The sequence below is a fragment of the Ambystoma mexicanum genome, chromosome 10 (assembly GCF_040938575.1).
Source record: "Ambystoma mexicanum isolate Mex_15411 chromosome 10, UKY_AmexF1_1, whole genome shotgun sequence".
In the NCBI taxonomy this organism is placed as follows: domain Eukaryota; kingdom Metazoa; phylum Chordata; class Amphibia; order Caudata; family Ambystomatidae; genus Ambystoma; species Ambystoma mexicanum.
The window spans coordinates 452,214,004-452,239,272 of NC_090932.1; the positions used below are offsets into that span (position 1 = coordinate 452,214,004).

At 43.3% G+C, this 25,269-nt stretch overlaps 1 protein-coding gene across 3 annotated transcripts in view; it reads left to right on the forward strand.

Annotated features, from left to right (window-relative positions):
- The window catches only part of PPP2R3A (protein phosphatase 2 regulatory subunit B''alpha), a 564,984-nt gene that overhangs the window by 409,087 nt on the left and 130,628 nt on the right, over positions 1 to 25,269 (forward strand). For all 3 annotated transcript variants that reach the window (XM_069618015.1, XM_069618017.1, XM_069618016.1), the window contains exons 4-5: positions 1,930 to 2,032; positions 5,022 to 5,096. In XM_069618015.1, the coding sequence (XP_069474116.1) occupies positions 1,930 to 2,032; positions 5,022 to 5,096 (178 nt within the window). The remainder of the gene's footprint in view (positions 1 to 1,929; positions 2,033 to 5,021; positions 5,097 to 25,269) is intronic.

Genomic DNA, 25,269 nt, shown 5'->3' on the forward strand with positions numbered 1-25,269 from the left:
GCCGCTATGGAACGGGAGAAGGGACTACACATAGTCCCATCTCCCTTTCCATGGCGGCCATTCACCTAAGGATGCAGCAGTGAAACAGTGACTTGCCGGCGAAGTAAGGACCTTTCAAGGACCAATGGGCTTGCTTATAAAAACCTCATTGACCCTCGCTGGGTACTAATATCTAAGAGTACACTGACATAAATGAAAATGTGTGTACTATTTTATCTAATAAAAAGAAAGTTCACTATCGTTGCTATGTACAAACAAGTAGAAGCTCATCAACAGAATATAAATGCATCAAACAAGTTACATTTTTAAGAAACATCTTAGAGCGCGGTCATATTGTATAAGTGGAAACATGGCTATCCCACTTGAAACCAATAAAATAAAACTAAATATAAAATGAAATATATTACCTTTCATTCAGCACCAGTACTGTCTAAGTGAAGTATATATTAATGCAAACCAGCCCAAATCTTAAATCACCTACCCCTCCTGTCTGCTGTCATAAAGAGATGTCCTTTTTCTTGAAGCCATTCACCTGCTTAGGAGTCTATAGAGCCACGGATGGAAGATCTGGATCAGGGCGATTCCTCTTAGTTAACTATCTGGTAATGGCCCTTGTTGTGAAAAAAGTGCTTTGTTGGATGCACTGGTTTGCTTAGAAAGGTCTTGTGTCTGTTCGATAGCACAACCAGCAGTCTCTTTCTCTGCATGGTAATCCTTCTTGAAGAACCTATGTGGTTTCCAAGTTTTTTCTATGCCTTGCTGTATGTCAACTTTGCAGTTGTCTCAAATTCCACTTGCCACCCAATCTCTTGGGTTGCCCACAGTCACCTTCCTAGAGGTTGTGGCATTGCATATCCTTATGGCTGCAAAAGAATGCAACCAGGAAACATGCCTTCTGCTGCATTCCCTGGGAGGTAGTCCATTTACCCGGCCACAGTCTAGAAAGGCTGAAAGAGTGAAGTGAACAGTCAAGTCTCTGATATGTGGCCCAAAATGCCAGCAACTGTCTAAAAGTAATGAAAGAGTTGAATTGTAGTCTGTGACTCATGGTCCAAGAACCAATCATTGCTTTTGGAAGACTAAGAAATAGTGCCAAGGAGACAATCTGTGATCACAAAATCTCCTGGATCTCTCAGAAACGTAACAAAGGAGAGACCAGAATAGAAGTCAACTGTCGGCTCACAGAGGTGTCCACCATCTCTTCTAGTCCAATTACCTTTGCAGTGTTTAGGCAAAGAAATACAAAAATCGGTCCACTAAAGTAATAAAACAGAAACATGTTGTAATAAATTATTTCTTCATTCTTTTCCACTTACAGATCTCTACTAGAGGAAAGTTCCATAATCCATCATACCTTTATAGAACAGACCATAGGGCATGTTAGACCACCTTACCATCCACCATCCTGAATTATGGTGCGGTTATGGTACTTATTAAAGGTGATGGAAGGAGCAGAACTATGAAGAATGGGCCTGGAGATGAACATCCCTGAAATACAAGTTCATGCTTCCTTCCATCCTAGCTACCAATCCTGCTTCCTCACTTCTCTCACCAAAACTCCCTCAGTCAATGGAATCCGGTAAGGATGACATCGCATATTGAACTGTGTGCTTTATGAATGAGGATGGTGACTGTGAAGTCACCATTGGACCCTAATGATCCTTTTGTCATCGCCGGGCTACTTTTAAAAACATAGAGATAATTGTTCTTTCCTTAGGCCAATTGGTTATACTTTGATGGAAGGCAGGAGTAATATGGAGTATGTAGAACTACAGACAAGTGTTGTTTATTGCTATTGCTTTATGTGGCTCGGTACACACCCAAATCTCTTTTTTCAGCATGTTGCCCACTATCCATCTGCCAGCCAATGTACACGCAAAATAACTGTTTATGATTAATGCATGAGCTGTTTCTTTCTGTCTTTCATAGGCTACTGCAAAGCTGCCATGACGATGCTTCCAGATTTATTCATCTTCTAGCTAAACCAGGCTGCAACTACCTAGAACAAGAGGACTTCATCCCTCTTCTTCAGGTGTGTTAACTCCCCAGCGTGCTAGCTATTCAAGAAAGAGCCCCTATCATTACTCATAATAATGATTTAAATGTTCATTTTTTAAAATATATAAGGTGCTTGGGGGCAACAAAATAGAAATCACCAAAACAGCAGCAGAAAATGTATTTGGTGTGATTTGAAGAGCCATAAAGGATTGGAATGCACCTAAAATATAAACTGTGCATTTCACTCACTGAAACTCCCTTCCCCCTCCCTCCCCAACTTCCCCCAGTAACATGTTCTCATTCTTGGTGTTTTAAGTGAACGGATTTGGCTTTCGTGAAGAGGTATCAGGTTCAAATCCTTGGTGAGTGATGTCTAGATTTGAGCAAAATCAGTATTTACAGTTTGTATTTTACTGTTAGCTGAGGTTTCATATATTGGACGAGGGGTTTGCAACCATTGGCTCACCAGATGTTTTGGGCTACAACACCCATCACCCATAGCGAGCGTAGTCAATGGTGAGAGATTATAAAAGTTATAGTCCAAAATATCTGGAGGTCCACAGTTTGTAGACCACTGACCCTATCCTATCCTCTTCCTGCAGGGTGGGTGTGTCAAAACCGGGGGTATTTTGTTTGGATTTCAGTAAAATTGAACTATTCGCTTGAAAGTTCTTTGCTACCCTCAATCAATGCAGATGGATATCCTTTCCTCTAGAAATGATACCTTCGGTGTAAGAAGATGCTGTATCAAGCAACGCATGCTTTAACTTAAATTATGGCAGTACAGGTAAAAACTGCAGTAATGCGGCTGTAATTCTGTTTCTGTCGCATTACCTCACAGCCATACTATGAGTTTGGTGATTAAGTGGAGGATTTACTTCCAGCAAAAAGCCGGAGGGGAATCCACAAGTGCCAAGGATAGGCAGAATTACCACAGAGGAAATACTGCCGGCGATAATTCCACAAAAATCCCTATGGACTCCAATATTTGGGATTTACACCGCCCCATCGCCACATGTAATACTGTGGTAAATCCACTGGACCAAGTGGCAGTAAAGATAATCAAGTTTGGCGGTAATTTGACAGATTTGCCACTGAATAACTGCAAAACTCATAATGATGCAGAGTGCCTCATTACACATTCGGTGGTGCTGAAAAAAACTGGTGCTAATTTCATTACTGCCACTTTTTTGAGTGTTAACCGAATAACTGCTATATTTCCTGTAGCATGGGCAACCCACAGGGCCACGTAGCAGTAACAGTAAGTGAGTTTGGTGATAATTCTGATTTTACTACCAAGCTCGTAATGTGAGTATGGGCTTGCAGGTAAATGAAAAAGGAGGTGGTATCAGAATTACTCCCTCTTTCTTCAGTTCTCCTGATTATAAGTCAGCATATGTAAGAAGGTTTTATCACCAAAGCATAGTGCAATTACCTCTGGTGGTATTTCCTCCAAAGTTAATTCCTCCATTCCGCAGTGAAAACTTATGCGACAGTAGAATGGCGACTAACTACATATCACAATCAGGCAGAGATTCGCCAGTTACCATTGGTTTTAACTGTAATTCTGTTTGGAGGAATTTTCAATACCTCAAAAATTATGATGAGGCCCCAAGACCAGTCACCCTTTATTTGTGTCAAAGACTGTGTTGGAACCTGATCTCAGTGTGTGGGCCTCATTTTGAGTTTGACAGTAATTCTGTTGGATTTACCACAGCATTAGGAGTGTTAATCCCCATTTTCTGAGTCTGCAGCACACTATGGGGATTTCTTCATATTTACTGTGAGTGGTAATTCCAACCTGGTAAATCAGATGATTCCTGGAGCTGAAGTGGAGGATTTGCCCCAGCTGTATGCTGGAGGCAAATACTCCACTTCACCTCCAATCCGTGCTGCAGTGAATTTGGCAGTATTTCTGGTACTGCCAATAAAAGAGGTAGTAATGGAATTACTGCTGAATCTTTACTGTACTGCCAAAATCAGAACGAGGACCATTGTGCCAGATGACATTTGGCTCTAGTCTACAACTACCTGCATAGCGGACTTGTGAAAACTTTTATTCGTGTAGAAATATTCCGAGCAAGGTCGAATGACCTCTGTGAACAGTCTAAGCAATACATCACCTGGAAGTCTGGCTTTCTCTGAGCCCCGTCCTTACACATCAATGTTTTAATGAGGGGTCTGATAAAATGAGCCCGTCAATGCACACATGCTCCAAATCTCCTTGACATTTCTGCTGTCTTGAGTATGTGCAAGATATCGAAGTGCAATGGCCTTGCCTTTGCAAACTCTCCCTCCCTTTCTTTTCTGACAGTTTGAGAGTGCTTTTACCTAGCGTGGTGTAACCTAGCACAGTCACAAAAGTGCAACCATGCCATGGACATGGGATTAGCTATGCATCACATGGCACAAAGAGCTTCCCCACAGGTGCAGGCTGGCGACTTAGAGGTGGTGACTCTCTGTGCCAAAATGCACAGAATGCACATCAACAGAAAATATTTGCAGAAAGCCATTTTTCATAAAGCCATGTATTTTGCTACTGAAAGGCTCATAATGAGCCCTGTAACAGCCCTGACCCCGAGATTGGACCCCGTTTTGCTCATTTGCAATTTTATGCATACAATTACATAATTAGTACTCCATTAATGAAAAACATGTTGGGATGATTCCAATTGCCTATTCCGTTGCTTCTAACAAATGAGGAAATGTTGATACAATAATTCAGAAGCAACAATTGGTAAACAAGCATGTCAAATGACACACATAAATTGATTCCTGGTTATTTAATCTTTGAAACCTCGAATTTAAGATTTCTCACTTTATAGTCTTCAATTAGTCTTTAAAAGATGTTCTCAATTATGATCCAACGTCCAGTTGAACCTTTGTAGGCATACCAGCATTGCGTCAATGTTTCCAGAAGTCTGTCTGATCCCTATCTTTCTGTCAGACCCCATAATAGTGAATGCTGCTGCCGCTACACCCGGGAAGGCTCTTGTTTGAAAATGTTTTTGATTCTATTTCAGGATGTAGTGGATGCTCATCCAGGATTAACTTTCCTCAAAGATGCACCAGAATTCCATTCACGGTATATTACAACGGTATGTCATTTATGCAAATACTATCTTTCAGTACAGACGTTTGTATGTGAATGTACCCATGAACCTCCTGAACATCTGGAAAATGTGCCTGCACCTCTTCTACCCCAAAACCCTGATTTCCTACTCCTCAGCAGGGTAGACAACTCGCCCAGTCTTCTGCATTGACTTCCCTTATTTTCCATTGGCCCACTCAACAAATTGCCTAACTTTGCTACCTACAATCAACCTTCCTCAATCCCATCCCACATCTGCCTGCCGGCCGTCCTTGGTTTGGCTTTCTATGCAATAGCTTTCCCTTAAATTCCTTTTCGTCTTCAAAGCCATTCCTGGACGTTTCTCTCTCCAATCCCTTACCTGGTGAACTCTTACTCGCATTACTCCCCATCCTGCCTTCTGAATTCTCAAGCACTGCTCTAGCTCAATCTCTCCAGTCTCCACTGAGCATGGGCTGCCTCCCGCTTCCACTTATTCACCCTCAATCCACGTAGAACACCCTACCCACTCATATAAAGAACGTAGTACAACTTCTCAACACTACTCTCGAAAAGCACCACCCATCCAAGGAGTGGGCACTGAGGATGCACAGTGGCATCATCCCATCCCAATCCACAAACTTGCCATGAACGGCACATCATTGTGAATAATGCACAGTGTTTTTCTGTGATGTCTGTCCCCTGTCCAAGTTCCCACTTTGTCTTCCACCCTCCACTGCCTAGATTATAATAAGGTTTTTGTAGATTTTCTATATTGCCTTATGACTTTGGGGATTACGTTTCCCATAACTGAGGATTTAATTGATTCTTTAAGCACTTGCCATTCTGCATCAAGCAGTATGCATCAGCTGGTGCATTCCTCTTTGCCCACGCTGGGCTGTGTTTTTCTTCATTAAAGGAACATGATTTTGATGTCTAGTGGTGTGATGCTGGAAATGCATTGGAGGGACAGGGCCTCCCTGTCCTTGTCTGGTAGTCCTTTTTCATTTGTGTTCTGTATTGTTTTCTGCCCATGAGTCCATGGAGGCAGTGCAGCTCTTCCTGTTTTTGGTTTGGTGTACAGACCCATGGGATACCCTTATGGCACCTGTGGGTGGGGGTACAACCCTGTACCCCTAGTGTATGCTTTTGGGCACCTGTGGGTGGCCCGCTGAGCAGAGTATGGGCTGGTGGCAGCTCCATGCTGAATTTGACAGGGGCTCTGAGTATCCTCCATTTTGGGATACCCAGGCCTTGCCATTGGAATCAGTTGATTCCTGATGGAAAACAAGATGGCCCCTGTGGCCTCTTGTTTTCTATTGCCTGTTACCTTGTTTTCCCAAAGTCCTGGGAAGCCCTGACTCTGTCCCTTCCCCTTGACTGGCTTTCGGGTGGAGGTTCCATATATGGTGTTGTTGTGAAGTCCAGACTGGCTGTAGACTTCGCAGTCACTGTATGTTGTGGGTACACCCTGTGGGTGGGACCTGGGTGAATGGAGTGTGTGACCAATATGCACTTCTTGTTGTGGCTGTCTGGTTTCTGGTATGAGAGACAAAGACTGAGACAGCCCTGCCCGAAACTGGCCTGAATGCAGTGTCTAGTGTTGAACGGCTGGGTACATGTCCCAATCCACATTCCTTGTTGTGAGTGTCTGAGAGGGAGGAGGATGGCCTGAATGCCTGATTGGCTGACTGACTGCATGAATACCCTTCTGTATGATTGGCTGCTGAGTGTGACCCAGCAGTGTTGATGAGAGACGATGAATATCTGGGGACCTCTCACCACTGGAAACTGTTCAGAAGCTGTGTCTACACTTGAAGAGTAACTGGAACTGCTGATCCTCGACGCCCAGCTGGAAGAAGAAGACTTGCTGTTGCATTTGCTTCGACCTGATCTGAAAGCTGCCGAATTCGTCGAAGACTGATCCGAATGAGGACCTGGTAAGGCGCCCTCTTCCCGGGCTCTGAGGGACCATCGAGCACCGCTAACCTTTTGCCGAAGCTCCCTGGAAGTCAGACCCTCGAAAGGCTGCTGACCGGAGACGGGACCGCTGAGGAGAACGAAGTGAAGCACCAGGACTTCGCCGCTGTCGAAGTCCATTGCCGTCGACCAGGATTTGCAGGTTTGTGTAACTGTTGGAGGCCCGTCGAAGTTGTGTTGTCCAGACGCGGGGACCGCTTGACGCCATGCCGCCGACGACCGGAGCCGCCCGTTCCTTTGCCTAAGAACATTTGAATCAAAGGACTCCTTTGTCTGCACCATCGACTGCTTTGTCCTGCCGGAGAATGTCAAGGCCGCCGACACGCCGAGGAGAATCCGCCAGTGGGTTTCCTGCCACCTGAAGGCCACAAAGACTTCGACGACTCGACACCCTTGCTGGGCCACAGTTCTTCAGAAACTCTTTGCGGTCCTGAACAATCAATCGCCGAGGTGCCCCGCACACCTCATCCTCGCAGGACGTCGCCAACGAGCTCCGCCTGGATCGACATCGTGGTCTCGGCACCCTCGAACTTCTCATCGACGCCGTTGACACCAAGTTCACCTTCTTCGAAGCCTCTCGACGATCCGTGGCTCCCGCTTTAAAGGGAGTCACTCAAGAAGGATCCGTTGACGCTTCTTCGAAAAACTCTACTCCACCAGGTACATTTGGGGGGGTAAAAACATTATAGGAGAGAACAAGACTATTGAGCAATATATGGACTGGTCTTGTGCTATATATCTTTATTTTACAGTTGCCCAGGTGGAGGGATCTCCACACAGAACTGTGTCTAGGTAGCTGGGCCAGTATTCTGCCAATTGTGTCAACCATCTTGCTTTCCTCCTATTTCAATTAATGGTTTCCTTGTTATTGATCTGTGTGACATTCTAACAGTATAGTTGATGCACTTTAATGAGATCTGTTAATATTGGTGGTACCACTTTAGAATTGTGTATATTTACCATTGTTGATTTCTGAGTACAAAGTGTGTTATTGTGATAGTGTACATATCTTTGGTTATTAATTATATAAAGACTGTGTTTTCAGTAATACAGTGTGTGGACATTCCTTTGTGGGGGTTCGGGGACTACACTGTACTTAAGAACCAGCCTGCATCACCTCCTGAGAAGCTAGGCCTTGATTGCTCGACTACGTTACCAATAATAGAGAATCTTGGCTGGGGTCCTCTGTGCCTCTCCTCTACCATATAGAGAGCAGAAGTACAGACACCCCCCTCCAGTCTTTACAAGAGGCTTCACTCATTAACCATATTCGATCATGAATCTGCTCTCACTTGTGGTGTCTTGGGTGTGACTGAGAGTGTTGCGTTTGTCACATATGGCTTCTTCAAAGAGCCATGCTTTCAACATGATTTATGGACTTTTCTCGTTTTCCTGGATTTCACTTCCATTTGCACCTAGGTGTTTCTATGCAGTTCCCGCTCTACAGGCCAGGATGTGCATAGGGTCAGGTGTGTAGCCCCTGGCCCAAATTGGGCCTGTCTAGGCAGGACGACATGCTTGTCCCCTGAGGGAAATCTAGAAATAATATGCAGACACCAAGGTGTAGGAAAACAATACCTATGTATTGTATGCATTTGTGGTTTATTGAGTAACTAAAACACTTAACTGGACTGAACCATCCATGGAATCGGAAAGAAAACAACAAAGGCCAGTGCTCCCCTGCCCAAGAATGGGCTGGGCAGTGAAGAGGAGATTATAAAGGAGGACCATTGGAGGAAAACAAAGTGTTGGAGAGGGAAGAAAAGGAGCAGAACATTGCAGCGTTGTGGGCGGGGTGATGGCCTCGAGCACCCCCCCGCCCACCCATGGCCTAAAGACATAATCAAATCATGCCACATTAGTGGAGGTGGCCCGTCATCATCCGTGGGCCCAGACTGCATGCCTGGAGCAGCCCATGCACCTACTGGGCCTTGATGACTGTTAGACTGCCTGGGGGGCAAACTGCAAGGACCCATCAATTAATGTCCCAGAATGCGTGTGCCATGTGGTGCGAGGGTAAGAAAGAAGAGACGTCCAGGCAGCATGCATGAAGTGGCTTGAACCGGGTGGGCTGGCTATGCACCCTGTCGGTCTGCCCTGTCTCCAGACGGGGCGAGCATTGACAAAAAAGTCCTCCCGGGCTACGTATGCCAGGTGTGTCCTGGTCGGTGAAGCGGTGAGGTTGTAAGTCCACTCTGCAACGTCGGCAGAGCAGTGCAGAAGGATGAAGTACTCGGCCGCTCCATCAGCAGCCCGGGTGAAGTGAAATCCCAAGCTGCATGTGTTCTGACAGCCTGGGTGAAGCGAAGGGGCTGCAGCATGCCGTCAGATGCCCCGGTGAGAGTGCGCCCTGCCGTTGCATTGTGCCTGTGCATTGACGACAGGTGCAGGGCCGTAGGACAGTGGAGTTGCTGCAGTGAGTCACAGTATTGTCCCCTTAGCAACAGGGATGCCGCCTGAAGAATGAGTAGTGCCAGGAGGCGGTAGTGAAAACTGGTGCCCCACAGGGCAGGGAGCTACCCAAGAAGATATGAGAGGGACGTAGGGGATGCGTGGTGAGAGGAGGCCCCCACATGGTGGACGGTCTTCCTGAAAAGACAATTGTGGAGGCACGGGCCACGCAGGGAGATCGGGTGGCCCGCACGGTGGGTAGGGCCAACCAGAAGAACAGCTGGAGTGGTCGTCTAGGGGTAACATCTCCATATTTCATCATCAGGCAGACCCCCCAAACAACCAAAGACAGCACCCAAGACATGTGGTACTGAGAAGGGGTGACTGACTGCAGCACCAGTACCATAATATGTATTTATATTTTGTTGTATATTTAAATGTATATTTTTAGTTATGTATAATAAGTTATTAATTATTGCGCATGTTAATAGTTAAGTAGGGGAATTAGAATTGGGTAGAGTTTACGTAGGGGGATGTTTATACAGTTATGTAGGTCCGGTGTTAAGAGGGGAAAAAAGGGGTTGAGGTTTACCCTGGCATGACGCAGGTAAGGGAAGTGGTGGCCAGCCTGCGGCCGCCTAAGGTGTGGGACCCTGGGGCCATCTACTGCCTCCCTCCCCCTCTACAATGGGGGGTGCCATGTGAAGGTAAGGGGTCTGTTCCATCAGGTCCACCCTATGGCTCTTCTTGTGGCCCCTCTAAGGGATGGAGGGCTGACAGAGTAGCTCCTCAGAAAGCACTCACCTCAGAGGAACAGAGAAGAGAGCTATCATTAGGCGGAAAATGCTTAAGGAATGTTGATTAAGAAATGTTGTTTTATGTTTTTATAACTTAAAAGGGGTCTACTTTGGGTTTCCTAAATACTCCACCTTCGTGATAAGGTAAGGAGTCGGGGTTAAGCCCATCACCTGTTTAACAGCTATTTTATTTGCAGGTTGCGGGGCACCCCTTTCTTTCCAGCTGGACTGGCGGGTGGGGATGGTTGGTTGGTTCTGTGGAGACTTTCCCTGGCATGGGATGTGGAGGTGTACACCCTTGTTCCTGACCAGTGCCAGAAAACGGGATACATGTGTGTGTGGCTTTGGTCCCTTTTGACTCTCGATTGGATTGTAGCATTCCCACCCTGCCAGTTGGATGAGAAGGGAATTGTTCCCATCTTGGCAGTTGCGTGAGTATTTTGTTTACAACCAAGGATACCCTCCTGTCGTAAAATGTGGGGATCTCTTGAATTTGGTCAGTGATGTGGTGAATATTCCCATCCACGCGAAAAATGCTTCCAATGTTTTCCTCTCTGCTGCGGATGCAATTCGACATATTTGAAGCTCGAACTGCATTCCTCATTACCTAGAAATCATCAACATCCGCCCCTTTTTTGCATTGAAGTCACGTGCTATTTTAAGCCTGCACTCTGCATGTGATGAATTGCTGTTGGTGCTTAGGTCTTCTACTATTAGCAGGAGAAGAGATCTCATGTCGGCTTCTTTCTGACAACGGCATTATCACTCTCTATGATTTTGTCTGCAATCAGCACTTCTGTGGTAAGGAACATGGGGAAGGGAGGTGATGATACAACTTCCATTTTAAGTATTTGCTCCACTCAACAGCTTAATTGCAGCTCTTCAGATCCCCAGCCATGCTTACTCTCTGTGGCATCAGTGAATTTCCTTGTGTATCCTTTAATTTCCATTGCATGCTATTGCGTGACTCTTGCAGGAAAATTAAATCGAATCCCTGCAGAAACTCACTTAAATCTTGATCGGGGGCATGCCCCTCCCCCCCGCCCTGTCGGCGATGTTTAATTGGATGATGTTTAGATCTTTGATTGTCCAATCCAATTAGCATTATAGTTACAGTACAGGCGTGGGGCCTTGTTCCTGCTGATATTGTGTTTTTTGATGTTCTAAATGTTTATGATGATTGATAGGAGGATCTGTGTGAGATTTGTAATGTTCTTGTTTAATGTTCCACTTATGCCCTAACGCTGCTTTGCCAGAGGGCTGTGTAGGTTGAGTCTGAACTGGGGGATGGCGCATTCTTGTCGCTGGGTCTTCAATAGAAATGTACAGCCTTCCGTTGGTTTGGATTTTTCCTGTCTTCTAGCCCATATTCCTATCTGCCACTGTTATTGGCACTGCTGGGCTCCCAGCCATGCAAAGAGAAAATGCCAATATGATCTCTCACTAAGCTTTGCTTTTGAATTTTCTTGTGCAATCATAAGGGAGGTTGCCTTAACTGTCTCTGTGCTTGCCAATTCTTTCAACCCTTTGAGTATATTCTTATATCCTGTTCTGGGCTGAGCAGGGGGTTGTCTTGTTGATATGGAGCAGGTGGGAGCTGTTCCTAACCATAATCGGGATAACCTCGGTTCAGTGGCTTCTTCTTTCTCGACTTTTATTCGCACCCGGGAATGGCCTTTAGCCTATCATGTGGCTGGAACATGGGTGGAATCTGGCAGTGACTTCCCATGTTCTCTCAGCCACCTGAGCACCATTTTATTTCCTTGGCCCCCTCCCTGGCCATTTACCCCGTACCCTCACCTCAGCCTCCATGGCATTCTGCATCCCACACCCCCTTACCCGACTTACCTGCTGATATCACAGCCTCTTCTTTGCTGCTGCTCTGCTCCCACTCTGTCCTCGCTCCATAAACATAGAAAAGGGACTACATCTGTTTTCTGTGTCTTTTGGTGGTGGGCAGCTTTGTTTTCTTTGGGTTGGTGGAGATCAGGCACACGTCCCACACACGGATCCAATCTTACAAAATAAAAATACTTCCAAACTATTTGCACCCGAGAAGTGTAAATAGTGATCACCCCCTGCGTAGGTTGTGTGCAGGGCTGATAACAGCCCAAGCCCTCGCTGAGAAACTCGCTTCACTTGAGGTTACTTTAGGTGTAACAATGGTTTACTCACATGTTTTAGTGCTCATGTAAACAAACACCCCTGCTTCCTTTCTGTGTCTTCTATTTCTTTCTGTATAGAATTGTCAATTTCCATGTCCATGTATTGTTTTATCCAAACAATGTGTTACTCTTTCTAACCTGTCTGCTTATTTCCCCAAGCTCTCTCTCATTGTAATAACGCCAAATGCATTTTGTGTCATCGCCATCATGGATGATTGCTTTTGTTGAAGGATGTTTTGTTTTCCCTTGATCATTAGGACCTCTTCAACATTTTATATGATTTCCACATGACTCGTACCAGTAATTTGTCTTTTGAAGAGGTTAAGGACTTGTTATTCATGTCAGCACGCTGTGTCCATGTGGCCCTTGCAGATTTGTGGCATCTGGTGTATTACTTGGTGCGACTTTGCTGACATTGATTAGGTCGTTTGTGTTTCTTTGGCCTTGCAGTCTGTACTATTTGATGTTTGTTACAACTGCTCTGCATTTTATGCACATTTTCAGTCTTTCTTCATTTTCCTGGCTGCAGTAATTGCTGTCTGACTTCTAGGATTCCTTTTTGACCTTGGTCCACATATTTGTGGCAGGTGCCCACAGTTTTTCTCCTGTCTGTGGATAGGAACAGGGTTAGGGGACTGTATTTCCAGGGGTTTACAGTTATGTCCCAGTTGTTCAGTCATTTGCTGTTCAATGCATGTACAGACCATGTTGGGGCAAGGCCAGGGTCTAGTCCTTTTGAGGCTTTCCATTAATTTTCTCTCTCTCTTCCAGAGAGGTTCTGATTGGAGTGAGCTAGAGTCAGTTCCTCTTGTATGTGCCTTTCTTCAGGGTCTATTGCTGACATTATTTCTCTGTAGATTTTGAGGTTTGGATTTAATTTAATTACATTTTTTGAATTTATATAGCGCTTTCGCCAATTCGCTGAACATAAACAATGTTACAATAAAATTCAGACTTAGGGTTACAGTGTCAGTTTAAGTAACCACCAGCAGATGGGCTTTGAGAGAGCAGTGAAAAGAATACAGAGATAATGAAGAACAAACTGAAAGGGTACAGTATTGCAAAATGTATGAGAAAGTAGGGAGAAAGATCGAAATTGAGAGACAGCACAAAGAGGTTTGTGGGCGGATGAGAGAAAAAGGGATTGAGGACATAGAGAGCAGGCAGGAGTATTGAATGAAACCAAGGAGGACAGAAAGGAAGGAGCCAGCCTGTGCATACATTTAAGTACACTCCACAAAAAAGTGCAATACAGACAAAATTCAAAGCACAACCAAGCAATACAATGTAAAACATTAGAAATAGAACCTGGACGGGGGAGACAGAAGAGAGTGTGAATAAAAGAGTTGTACATTGAGAACATGGGAGCAAGACAATAGGCAGGAAGAATGATGAGAAGGGCTGAGCAGTAAGTCTAGAAAGAACCAGAGAAGTGATAAGGAGTTTAATAGCGTGAAATGTCACTAGCGTGAAATGGCACATTGTATGGATAGTGATAAGCTGAAAACAGCTCCGAGCAGTGCTGGAGATGTGAGAAGAAAAGGAAAGATTACAGTTAAAGATGACTACCAAATTATGAGCAGAAGTAGACCAAGCGATACATGAAGGAGGAAACGAGATGAAAGAGGGAGGGTGAGAAGAAGGAATGGAGGGGGAGCGGAAGAAAATAATATCCGTTTTAGATGGATTGAGGTGAAGGAACCGTGAGTGCATCCAGGTTTGAACAACTTGCAGACAATCAGAGATGTTAATTCAATATTATCAGAAAAAGTAGAGAAAGACAGGAAAATCTGGGTGTCATCTGCATGGAAGTGGTGTGAAAGACCAAAGGGTTTCCACAAGCAGGGCAGTGCATAGAGAGCAAAGAAGGGGGCCAAGGGCTGAGCTATGGAGGACACAATGATGGAGAGGAAAGGTCACCAGCCCAAGAGAGGGGAAGAGCGATCGGAGGGATAGGAGTGAAACCAGTTTAGGATAGCACCAAAATGAAAAAAAGAGACAGAAGAAAGAAGGAGAGAATGATCCATAGTGTCAAAGGCAGCATAGAGATCCAATAGAATAAGAATAGAAGAATGTTTAGAGTGGCAGGCAGAGAGGAGAGAATCAGTGACAGCTAGTAAAGCAAATTCAGTGGAGTGCGACAACTGTTCCAGTATGTTGAACCTCCAGCAGTGTACAGTCTGCTCTCTCTGTTTCTTGCCTGGTGGTGTGGCTTGCTGACAAAACCTTCACTTTCTCCGCGTAGCGGCGTGGAGTGCGACGAGTGTTCCCGGTGGGAACAGGGGGCAGAGACGAAAGGTACTGCAGTGGTCATGATGGATCCCGCTTCAGCAGCTCTACTGCATAATGGACAGCAAACAAAGATTCAGGTGAGCAGGAGGGGAGCTCTAACGGTGAAACAAAATAAACACTGTCCCCCACGCTCCAATTGGGCTCCTTGCAAAATGATGCCTCTATACATCAACTAAAAGACACTAAAACATGGGTCAATGACTCAAGGGCTGGTCTGGAATTTACAGGCCTAGCAAACGTTCTGAAAGGTAAAACAGCCTTCCCAAGACAGGAAATAATACGCATGAGCCCAGAGTGAGCACCTGGTCATTTCCCTGCTTCAAATGTCCAGTTGTTGCAACTAGACATAGGAGGGGCAGAAATGGAGCCCTCGGACAGGGGGAAACTTCTTGATCTAACGGATCTGAAATTCTAAAAGTTGTGTCCTGCACTGGTTCATTGGATGCTGTTCCTAGGGGCGGAGTGTCGAAGGATCAGCCTGTACTAAAGATTTTCGACAAACTTAGAGGCGCTCCTAGTAGAGCGACGGATGGCCTACAGCCAACATTATGTGGCGAAGTTGGAACGGCTGTCATGACGAATGGAGGTCTGGACTCCAAGCTGAATGGGGGTCCAGTGAATAAGATCCCCATTCTTATCTCCCCCGGCAAATGACGGAGATGGAAGACAGATCCCCTTCCACGGCTATGCCGCTAGTCCTCCAAAGTGGGTTGGCAGCAAATGGGGTGGCAACTCGATCTTTTGATGTAAACACACAAAACTTTAATATTGCATCTGGGGTGTCTCTCCTTGCCGTGAGGCTGTCGAGAGACACTGCAGACATTAAAAGAACACTGGAGCCTACGCCTAATTCAATGAAAATGGCTTTGAAAGAACTATAGCCAAATGGCCTGGATCATCGCTGTTCATGAATGGGTTGCAAACCTCAATGCCTTCAATCGCTCACGCTATGCTTTTGACACCATCAGCGCATGATTATGACATCACAAAAGTGGCCTCTTGTTCTCCACCGTTAAGATTGACCTTGCGGCTAGTAACGCTTTTAACTCTTCCTGTGGCTCAACCGAATGACTCTTTCTCATCTGGCTCTTCTTTGGACGACTCAGCCTTTTCTCCAAAAATCACCAGAGGCCCGGCTCCTGTTTTAAACTCAACAGCGTCTAAATCTCAGTGTAGTGTGATGTCTGCGCTAACAATTTCATTAGCTCCTTTTTTGAAGCTGTATGAATCGATGAATGATAACTTTAAAGATCAGTCCACTCTTTTGGCTATGATTCAATCTAAATTGATATTCATCTAAGCATTTGTTTCTTCTGTTTCTTCACTAAAATCTTCAGTGGACCATGAAGCAGAATGTGCTAAACGGCTACAGCAGAATCTCCAAGTTTCACTTGATGCTGAAAGGGCGTGAAAAAGCACCTCCTTGGATCCCTATTGCAGATACTTCAGGTGAAATCTTCATTCCAAAGCCAGAAAGCCAGGATCTCTTCGCTATTGCCCCAGGAAACTACATCTAACATGGCAGAAGCAAAAACTAGAAACCTGATGATGATCAGACACAAGGAGGGCAGGTGACGATAAACAAGGGCACAAAAAGTCCTGATCCAACATCCATACAATTAGCTGTTGGAAATCTTGGCTCCTCTGTAAAGGAGACAGATAGTGTCACTACTCCTAAAGTGGGAGTTAGACAATCTACATCAGTGAAGAGCTTGACGGATAGCTTTATCTATCACAAAATCTAACGGAAGCTCAACCACAAAGTGTCAGTTATTCCAAAATGGAAGAAGAGCAAGCCTCCCGATGACATTATGAAACCTAATATCCCGAAGCGTAAGGCAAAAAATATGTTGCCAGAGAAAAAAAGGAAATCAAATAGTTTGAGGGTGTCCTTGAGAAATGTGATAATTACTGGATCGCCACAGAAAAGGCCTTTAAATGGTCAAACACTTATGATGCCTGATCTAATTTGCATACAGGAAGTTCGAGAGGAGGGTGTTACATTGAGCTGCCCTCCAGTTCTATCTGCCAGTTGTTTTTCTGTTGAAGAAGAGGATGATGACAATACTTCTAATTTCACCATGCATGATGACAACCTACAGGAAGATATAAGGGAGGAGGGTTCTCTCCTGTTAGCAATGCAAACTTATGTGTGGTCTGTCCCTATTATTAGACCAAGGGATTCCTTGAAAGAGGATGACCATATGTGGAAGCCTTCAAATTGTTCTAATATTGACAATGTCAAGTCAGTGAATGTCGGGAATGGTAACTTCCCCTTACTGACCTTGGAAGAGAGACAGCGAGCGATCATTTCAAAACGGAGACCGCTTCAGAATCACCAAATGCCAAAAGACGCAGATGAAGGACCTCAATCAACCAATGTGACGTGGATCTCTATTAAGAACAATCAGATTCCATTTCTAAGGTTTGAGAAGTGTGTTGAAAATATTAATCTCACGAAGAAGCGTAGTGAGCCATATGAGAGTCTCACATTGAGTTTGGAACGCAATCCTGTCCGCTAACGATGGTTTGATTCTAAACCGGTCTAATGTAATGGGATTATTCCAACATATTCCTTTCCTGCATTTCTTATATTCAGAGGACATTAAAATAGTTGAATTTGTAGAGGAATCTAAAATGGACCAAGTGATTTTGCATCTATCATCTAACGGGGTGAGATCTTCCTTCCTCGAAATGGCACTTTTAATTTTGCCATTGGGATTTGAGTTGAGTGATACAGCAGCAAAACGAAGTCTGGCAAAGATACCCCACTCCAATGGACACGTAACAAAGAAATAATTTCAGGGTTCTAAAGTGCGGCCTAATGAGACAATCAAACCAGGCTGCCTTTTACCTTCTAGAGAGGGGGCTAACAACGAGAGCCATCCTGGACATTTGGGTTTTGGAACACTCAAGGCTTTTCTTTTTGTTTTTTATATCAAAAACCCCGAAAAGATTTAATGATATTTATAACATCAACATCACATATTACATTTCATATATGTCAGTGATTACCACAGGTAAGTGAACCCAACACATTCCCAACTTTAAACATACATAAACATTTCTCCTCATAGTAACCATTAGTACATCTTTGGAATATCAAATATTTCATCAGTACTCCCCATTATAATTGAGAAGGGACTAGTATTCATATTGGCTTTTCCATTTACCTGGAGATGCAGATATACTATCCAGAATTATGGACATCGTTTGTCTACAGGAAAATTGCCTTCTGAAGGCTCCAATTTACAATGGATATAGCTCTAATATCAATCCAGCTTCTTGTGGCGCTAGAGGACGCCGTCGGCTTGGTTTTTAACTTTAGTAAAAAGTGGAAGGGGTCTTGTTGTAGTAGACACGATATGTCAAAATCCTTTTATTCAAGCTATCTGTGTAAAAACGAAGGATTTTATTTCCCAACAATGGCCTTATTTTAAATATCTATTGGAACCCAATGGGAATTATGACAAGTGTCTTTTTGCATGCAATTATTGATGTCATTGATAACTTCTACAGTAGGTAAAATGTGCATGTTATGTTTATAGGAAGTGATCTCATCTGCCCATGCATAACTAACGAGGGTGATACGATCAAAGCAGTGGACGGGTGTATGGGAAAGAGACAGACCAGAGCCGTAGCCTGGCTTGAGTAAATGAGAGATAGAGAACTGCATATTTTGACCGGCCAATGTGAGGGCGATCGGCCTCCTGGTGTAACATGGACTAACAGGATGCAAGCTTCTATTCTGGATTATGTATTTGTATCAACTTCAATCATTAATTAAATAACATCTTTAATAGTGTCCTTGAAAAAGACAAGGGACCATGCTTTGTTGAGGCTGACATGAAGGAGCTTTTCAAAGAAGGCAGATGAAAAACATTTGCTTAGCATAAAACCTCTAAATGGTGGAAACCGTATATGGCTGAAACCTAAAGACATTGATGCACTATGTGCAAGTTTGAACAAACACGTACAACAAGGAGATGTTATAGATTATGTACCCCTTCTTCTGGAGTTTAACATGAAAGACAAAAAAGAAGAAAATATAAGGTCAAATCACAGCCACACTTTCAATGTGAAAGTTGTCATTGAGAGAGAAAAAACTGCTGCTTAAAGAAATAAGGATTATTGGCTGATTTAAAAATTACCATGCCCGTGTATTAGTGATGAAAACAAAGACGAAATAAAAAAATTGGCTGGCTTCTTACAAGGTCATTCTTCGGCAGCAAGATGCAGACGCCATGATGCTTTCTTTGAAGGGAAATGACTCAAGATCTACTTGGCAAATGATAAATATATCAGTACGTTTGGGCCGCCTCTTTCAAATGTGGTGACAGAAACTATGTGGATCGACTACTGTGAGAAACATTTTGCAAAGATGAGAACAGTGTACTACCAGCCATTGAAAAAAGCAAAGGGGGGTGGTCTATTTCTTTTTATATGCTAGACTTGGCATTGTTAAAAAAGTGAGCCCATCAAGGGCTCCGGGATGGCCCAACAAACTTGATGATAAAAACAGTGGCTAATGATTGGTTGCCATTCATTTATGCGCTTGCAGCCAAGTGATGAAGCATGGGAGAGTTCGGGACTGGTGGCGCTCAGCCATTATTGTGCCGATATATAAGTGGGGTGACAGAGCAGAGCCAGCTAACAAACGTCCAATAGCTCTCCTTGATGTTCTAGGCAAATTATTTGGATGTCTGCTGCTGGGACTTCTACAGAAATTGATTACAAAGGCAAAAAGATATCCCTGTCAAACAGGGTTCATAAAACAGACAAGAACAGATTTTAATCTCTTCCTACAAGATATTTCGAAAGGCCAAGCCCTCAAAGATGGCGGAAATATCTCCATGGCCTTCATAGATCTAAAAAGGGCCTTTGATAGTGTAGGTAGGCAGTTGCTATGGACAAAGATGGAGGCGTGGGGATGTCCATCTGACTTATTTGAAGCAATCAGATCTCTATATCCATCCACAAACGTTCAAATCAGGCTTAGTGCTCAGGAACTTCTCAACAGATCCATTTAGACGCAGCAGGGTTTGAAAAAGGATTGACCCCTTAGCCCCCATTTTATTTAATGTATGTATATCTGATTTGTGTGAAACATTGGATAGAGTCAAAACGTTTCCACCAAAGATGGGCGAACAAAAGCTTGCTAGGACCATCTTTGCTGATGACCTTGTACTAATAGACCAAACTCCAATCGGTCTGCAAAGGAGTTTGGAGGGTCTATTAGAATTCACGATCAAGAATGGGTTGGAGATTAATCCATTAAAAACTAAAATGTTAGTATTTGGTCCTAGTAAGAACAAAGGAAGACCAGGTTTCAAATGGTATCTAGTAACAGTTCCCCTAGTACAAGTGCCTGTAATGATTTACTTGGGTTCCCATATAAACAACAGCATTGACAATGTCCCTGAATACTGGCCCTAAAAATAAAGCCAAAACGTTAACGTCTCAGGGAATTTTGATCAATAGAATGTTTGGCAAATTTTCAATAGTCCAGTTGCTGAGTTTTTATGAATCAAAGGTTCTCCCTATCTTGACATATGGGGCTACAGGATTTTTATTTACCCCAGCCAAAGTTTGGGCCTCCTTGAAGGGCAGTTTCTGGAGGAAGATATTGGGGTTACCCAATCTGATTGAGGCTTCAGTGATCAGATATGAGTTGGGTTTGATCTTGATGTATGCAAGAACTGTTTAGAAGCCATTTGCTCTATTCCATAAGTGCATGATGTCCCCACCTGCTCCTCCATTTCTAACTTTAAGCACAGAAATGGGCAGGTATGGCCGTGATCTTCTGGGTCAATGTGTAGTCTGTTGCCGGGGGATTCTGGAAACCTTGGATGTAGACCAATAATTGTTGCTGGTCAACCCTGAGAAGGTAAAAAGAAAACTTTGGCAACAAGATTGGATCTGTACCGCAGAAGATAAAATTGATTAGTGTGCTGGATACATGAGTCAGGGTTTTAACCTGGTGTGTGATTTAGTTTTATTTGTGTTGAGCATGTCTTGATAATGGTTTGTAAGAAACTGTACATCTTAATTAAAAAAAACAAATCAGTGGCATGATGGGGGCAAAACGTAGTATAAAAGGGAGAGAGAAGAGAGTTATGATCTACATAGGTACTTGAGAGTAAACAATGCAATTCAGGAGTTTGGAAAGATAGGGAAGAAGAAAAATGGGTTAATAGGTCGAGAGTAGGTTTCTTGAGAATTGGGAGAGTGACTGCTTGTTTGAAGGAGGAAGGAAATGAAGACGTTGGTAGAGAAAGATTGAATAGTGAAGTAAGAAATGCGAACAGAAGAGGGAGAACTTTGTGAATCTGTAAAGAGGGAATGGAATCCAATGAAGATGCATACGGGTGGGCTCTAGTAATGAAGTTAGCCGTGTCAGTGTTGGTAAGAGAACTTAAGGAGGTACAGGAAAGAGTAGGAACGGAGGACGACGGTGCCGCGTGGGCATGAAGTAGATGATTGAAGAGAGGCCCGTAAGAGAGAATCTTATCAGTAAAAAAGTTAACGAAGTCTGAGGGGAGTTAAGAGAAGTGTAAGGAAAGTCCCTTTCAAGTAATAAAAATCAGTCCAAAAGAGCCACAAAAGAATGCACGAGATATGAGAAAAACAAAAATGTATTATAACAGCCTAGGCCGGGAATTATCTAAAAGACATTCAACTGTGAACTGTAAAATAGCCAGTTTTATAGCAAATTACAGAAGAGAAAAGACATATAGATTGTTCACATTTTCCAGTGTGGGATATATTGACCCACTCAGATGTGCTTTACCACATCACTTTGCTGCATTGGTGCAAGAAACAGAAAATGGCTGCGCTAACTTCTGTGCGCGCCAGGATCTCAAAATTGCATTTTTACAACCACCAAAGAAAATGGCTGCATCACCCTACCACACACATTTCAAGCTGGGAGGAACAGAGTACACACCGCAGGAGTGTGCAAGTGTGCTCTGCAACGTTTAACATTGAATTAAGTGAAATAGGCAACATTGCCTTGCTGAAAACCCCAAAATTCCCTTTAAAATGACACCTTTTCCAAGCTTTAAAAATGCTGTTATGAGGCTAAATCCATCCTTGTACGAAACTGCTGCGATTGAAAATGCCTGGCCATGCCCAGGAGAAGTCATTGTGCATTAGCAAAACCATGAATGACAGGCCCAGTCATCTTAGCTTGGAAAGAAATCAACCAGGGGCTTTGTTTTCAGTTTACACAGGAAACGCGTCTATTTGCTTTGCAAAAGTATCTAAAAATCAGCTGTTCAGAGAAAGACTCTAAATAGCTGAGCCATGCCTGTTTAAATGTATCCATGCTGCAGAACAACTCCAGCATTAAAGAGAATAACCATAGATGCATGGCAGTGTGTGAATTTGCTGGAGATGAAAATCGAATTTAGAAGAAAGAAATGTTAGCCGTTTTTAAACACGTGGTAAAATGGGCTTTGCTGACTGAAGAAAAATGGCCTATTTCAAAGTAAATTGTTGAGTGAAGGCCTGCTTAATTAGCAATGTAAAGGGATTATGTGGCTGGTGATGATACGTGCATAGGCTATTTTTATTCCACGGGTTTGTTAAATCAAGACTGAGAAATCAGGAATATAAAGACTTTTAAATCAACCTGGCTGAGTTGGCAAGCTCTAAAAAAAACCTGGTCTTCCCATTGTTCAAGTTCCAGCCCTGTAACTTCCTTTATGAAGTGAGGCACACCATAAACTTCCAGGACACCAAAAGTGCTAATTGCCAGCTTGAAAAACTGTGTATGGGACAGGACAATGGAAGTTCACAAACTCATCAGACATTCGTCTGTGCTCCAGGCTGGGACAATAGCAGTCTTGGGACACTCACCTGTCAAGTGTGAAGGGCAATAAAACCTTCAATTAAGAGAGAGGCCCCCCATCCTGCTTGGAAAAAACTGCCAATTGGTGTTAGCTGGGGAAAAAAATGACAGACAATGGCTAGACAATGACTCCCATTTGTCTTAAGCCTATCTTATAAAGAACTTTAAAAAGACTTATATCTCAGCTGTCAAAATTGGTAAGAATTAGTAATTTTCACAGCGTAAAAGTGGAATTGTGGGCTGTGTTTAAAAACTTGGTAGAATGTCGTGACACGCTCTGGACAAAAATGGTCATATGGTTATAGGTTAAAGGATCGAATGAAAAGGATCGAATGACAAAAGGTTTGAGTCAAAAGGACCGAAAAAAAAGGGTCAATTTTTTTTTTTTTTTCATTTTTTTTTCTTCTTCTTTTTTGGTTTTGGGGGGGGGGGTCCTCCACCCCAAACACCTGTTTTTGGTGTAAAAACCACTTTTTTTACCTATACGGAAGCCAAAAAAAATATACATTTTAAAAAAGGCATTCAACCTTTTTTTTCGGTCCTTTTGACTCAAACCTTTTGTCATTCAATCCTTTTCATTCAATCCTTTGACTCGACATGTGGTGATATATGTTGTCTTACCAGAAAAGCATCCATGTTGCAAATGTCAAATTTTGTACATACATCCCCATGGACAATTCGCATCTGTGTATAAAGTTGGGGAATTGTGGGCCAAATCTTTAATGTGTAAAATTACCAAAATGTATCAGAAAGGCAAAACAAGGTCGCACAGACTGGAAGTTTGGACTAATTTGTGCTGCACAAAATATGTAACCTGTGTATCTGATTTACTAAGAGCTGGCACTGCATAAATATCTGTTTTTGGCAAAATCGGATTTTCAGTAAAGTAAGGAGTTTCTAGATACAGTAAAAAATCACCTCATAAACATGACATCCTTTTCCTGAAATCCAATCAGCGAAGAGCTAGGCAGAGACTTCTACCTTTGCCCAATCCTGTTATTAGAGGCGGGTGTAGTGAATCCTGCCCCTGTCATATACTGTAATGATGTCATCTGGCATTAAAATAAGGACCCCTGACTAGCACTCAGGGCACTGATTCCTGATTTGCTATGCCAGCGTCATTTTCCTGTCTGTTCCTGTCTTCATCTTACATTTATTCATCTAGACTCCAGATCCCAACCACAAGGCCAAACCTTGCTGATCTTGCTTCAGCTACGCCTCAATTCTAAAATAATCCCCATAACCAAGGGAAACGCTGTGGTGTTTTGGGAAGCATCCTGAACTAACCTGGCTTGCCACTCACTGCATGCTGCTGCCATCCTGCTCTTCTGATGCCCTACTTTATCCAGTAACCAGAAGTGCTACACTGTATCCAGTCCATGCACGCTGATTTTGTCCGGCTGTCCTATGTTAGACCAGATCCGTGTGGTGATCCAGAGCGTTACTGTCCAAAATCTAAATTAAAAGTGGACTGTGAGTATCAATAGGAACCATAGAACCATAGCATAACTTGCCTTGCCTTGTCCTATCCCATTCTCTAAACCATCTTATCCTTACCTTAATAACTTGTAACATTGTCAGAATACTTATTGCAACCCTGTCATTGATTGATTTATCTTGCTAAACGCCATTTCTTTAGTCATTTTTATCTTGTCTTGTAAATCCTAAGCTATCAATCCTATTTCGAGTGATTTGACTGGTTCCGCAAGGCCGGGCGCTGGGGAACTAGGGTTGAACTCATGAATCAACCCTGGAGCTTACTGTGTCCCTCTTTGATATTCTAGCCTGAATGCTCTAGTATAGATTAAAACTATTCTTGTCCAAACTGAGTTTCTTTTCTGTTTTCACTACACGATTTTTCTAAAAACGCCTCTTATTCTACATTGCATATCTCCCTCAGTTTAATAGCTAGAGACTTCATTTCACTTCCTGTGTGTACCTAAGATCTATAGCTACACCCCAACCAAATAACCGCACTTCAAATCAGTGAATTTCTCAGATTTTTATCAAAAACCGTCTGGTTAATTTCAGGCGGGAATTAACATTTTTGCAAAGTTTTACACGTGTTATTTTACTATCAATTGTTTTAAACCTTCCATTCATTTTCGAATTGTATGCTTTTGCTCAATCTATTGCTTATGATTGCTTGTAACTTTCCAGTGTTGCTCCCGTAGAGAATTGTACTTATTTAAGGATTTTTGCACACATTCATTGTTTTATTCAGCCAGATCTGCTTTTCTCTCTTGTTTGGGGAGGGAAGGTTGGATTTGAATTTTGTTTCTTATTCCTCATTCCTGATTACCTGCTGGTTCCTTACATCTATTTAGAATTGATTTTTGTGGATTGAGGAATATTGCAGGGGGAAATCTAACTTGAGTGCAATCTTTCCAAAAGCCCTAAAGTGTTTCTATCCTCAGGTGTTTTCTATCTGTGCGGCTAAAGGGTTAATTTAAGTGCATTGCCTACGTTACTATTGTATTATCACATTGGTGATTGCTGCCCCATATTAAAAAGTGTATGATTTCTTTGAATTTTAAATAAATAAATAAATATTGCCTTTACCAATCAGCCTGGTTCCTGGTCCATCGTAGCCCGGGTATTTGAAAAAGGGGTGTTATATGAGTGGTGTATCTCTCAAACAATTGAATCCATATATATAACAAAATAAGCATTTCAGTTGTGCGCTGCATACTAGGCTGAGACCAGGGTGTATTGCCTGATTGA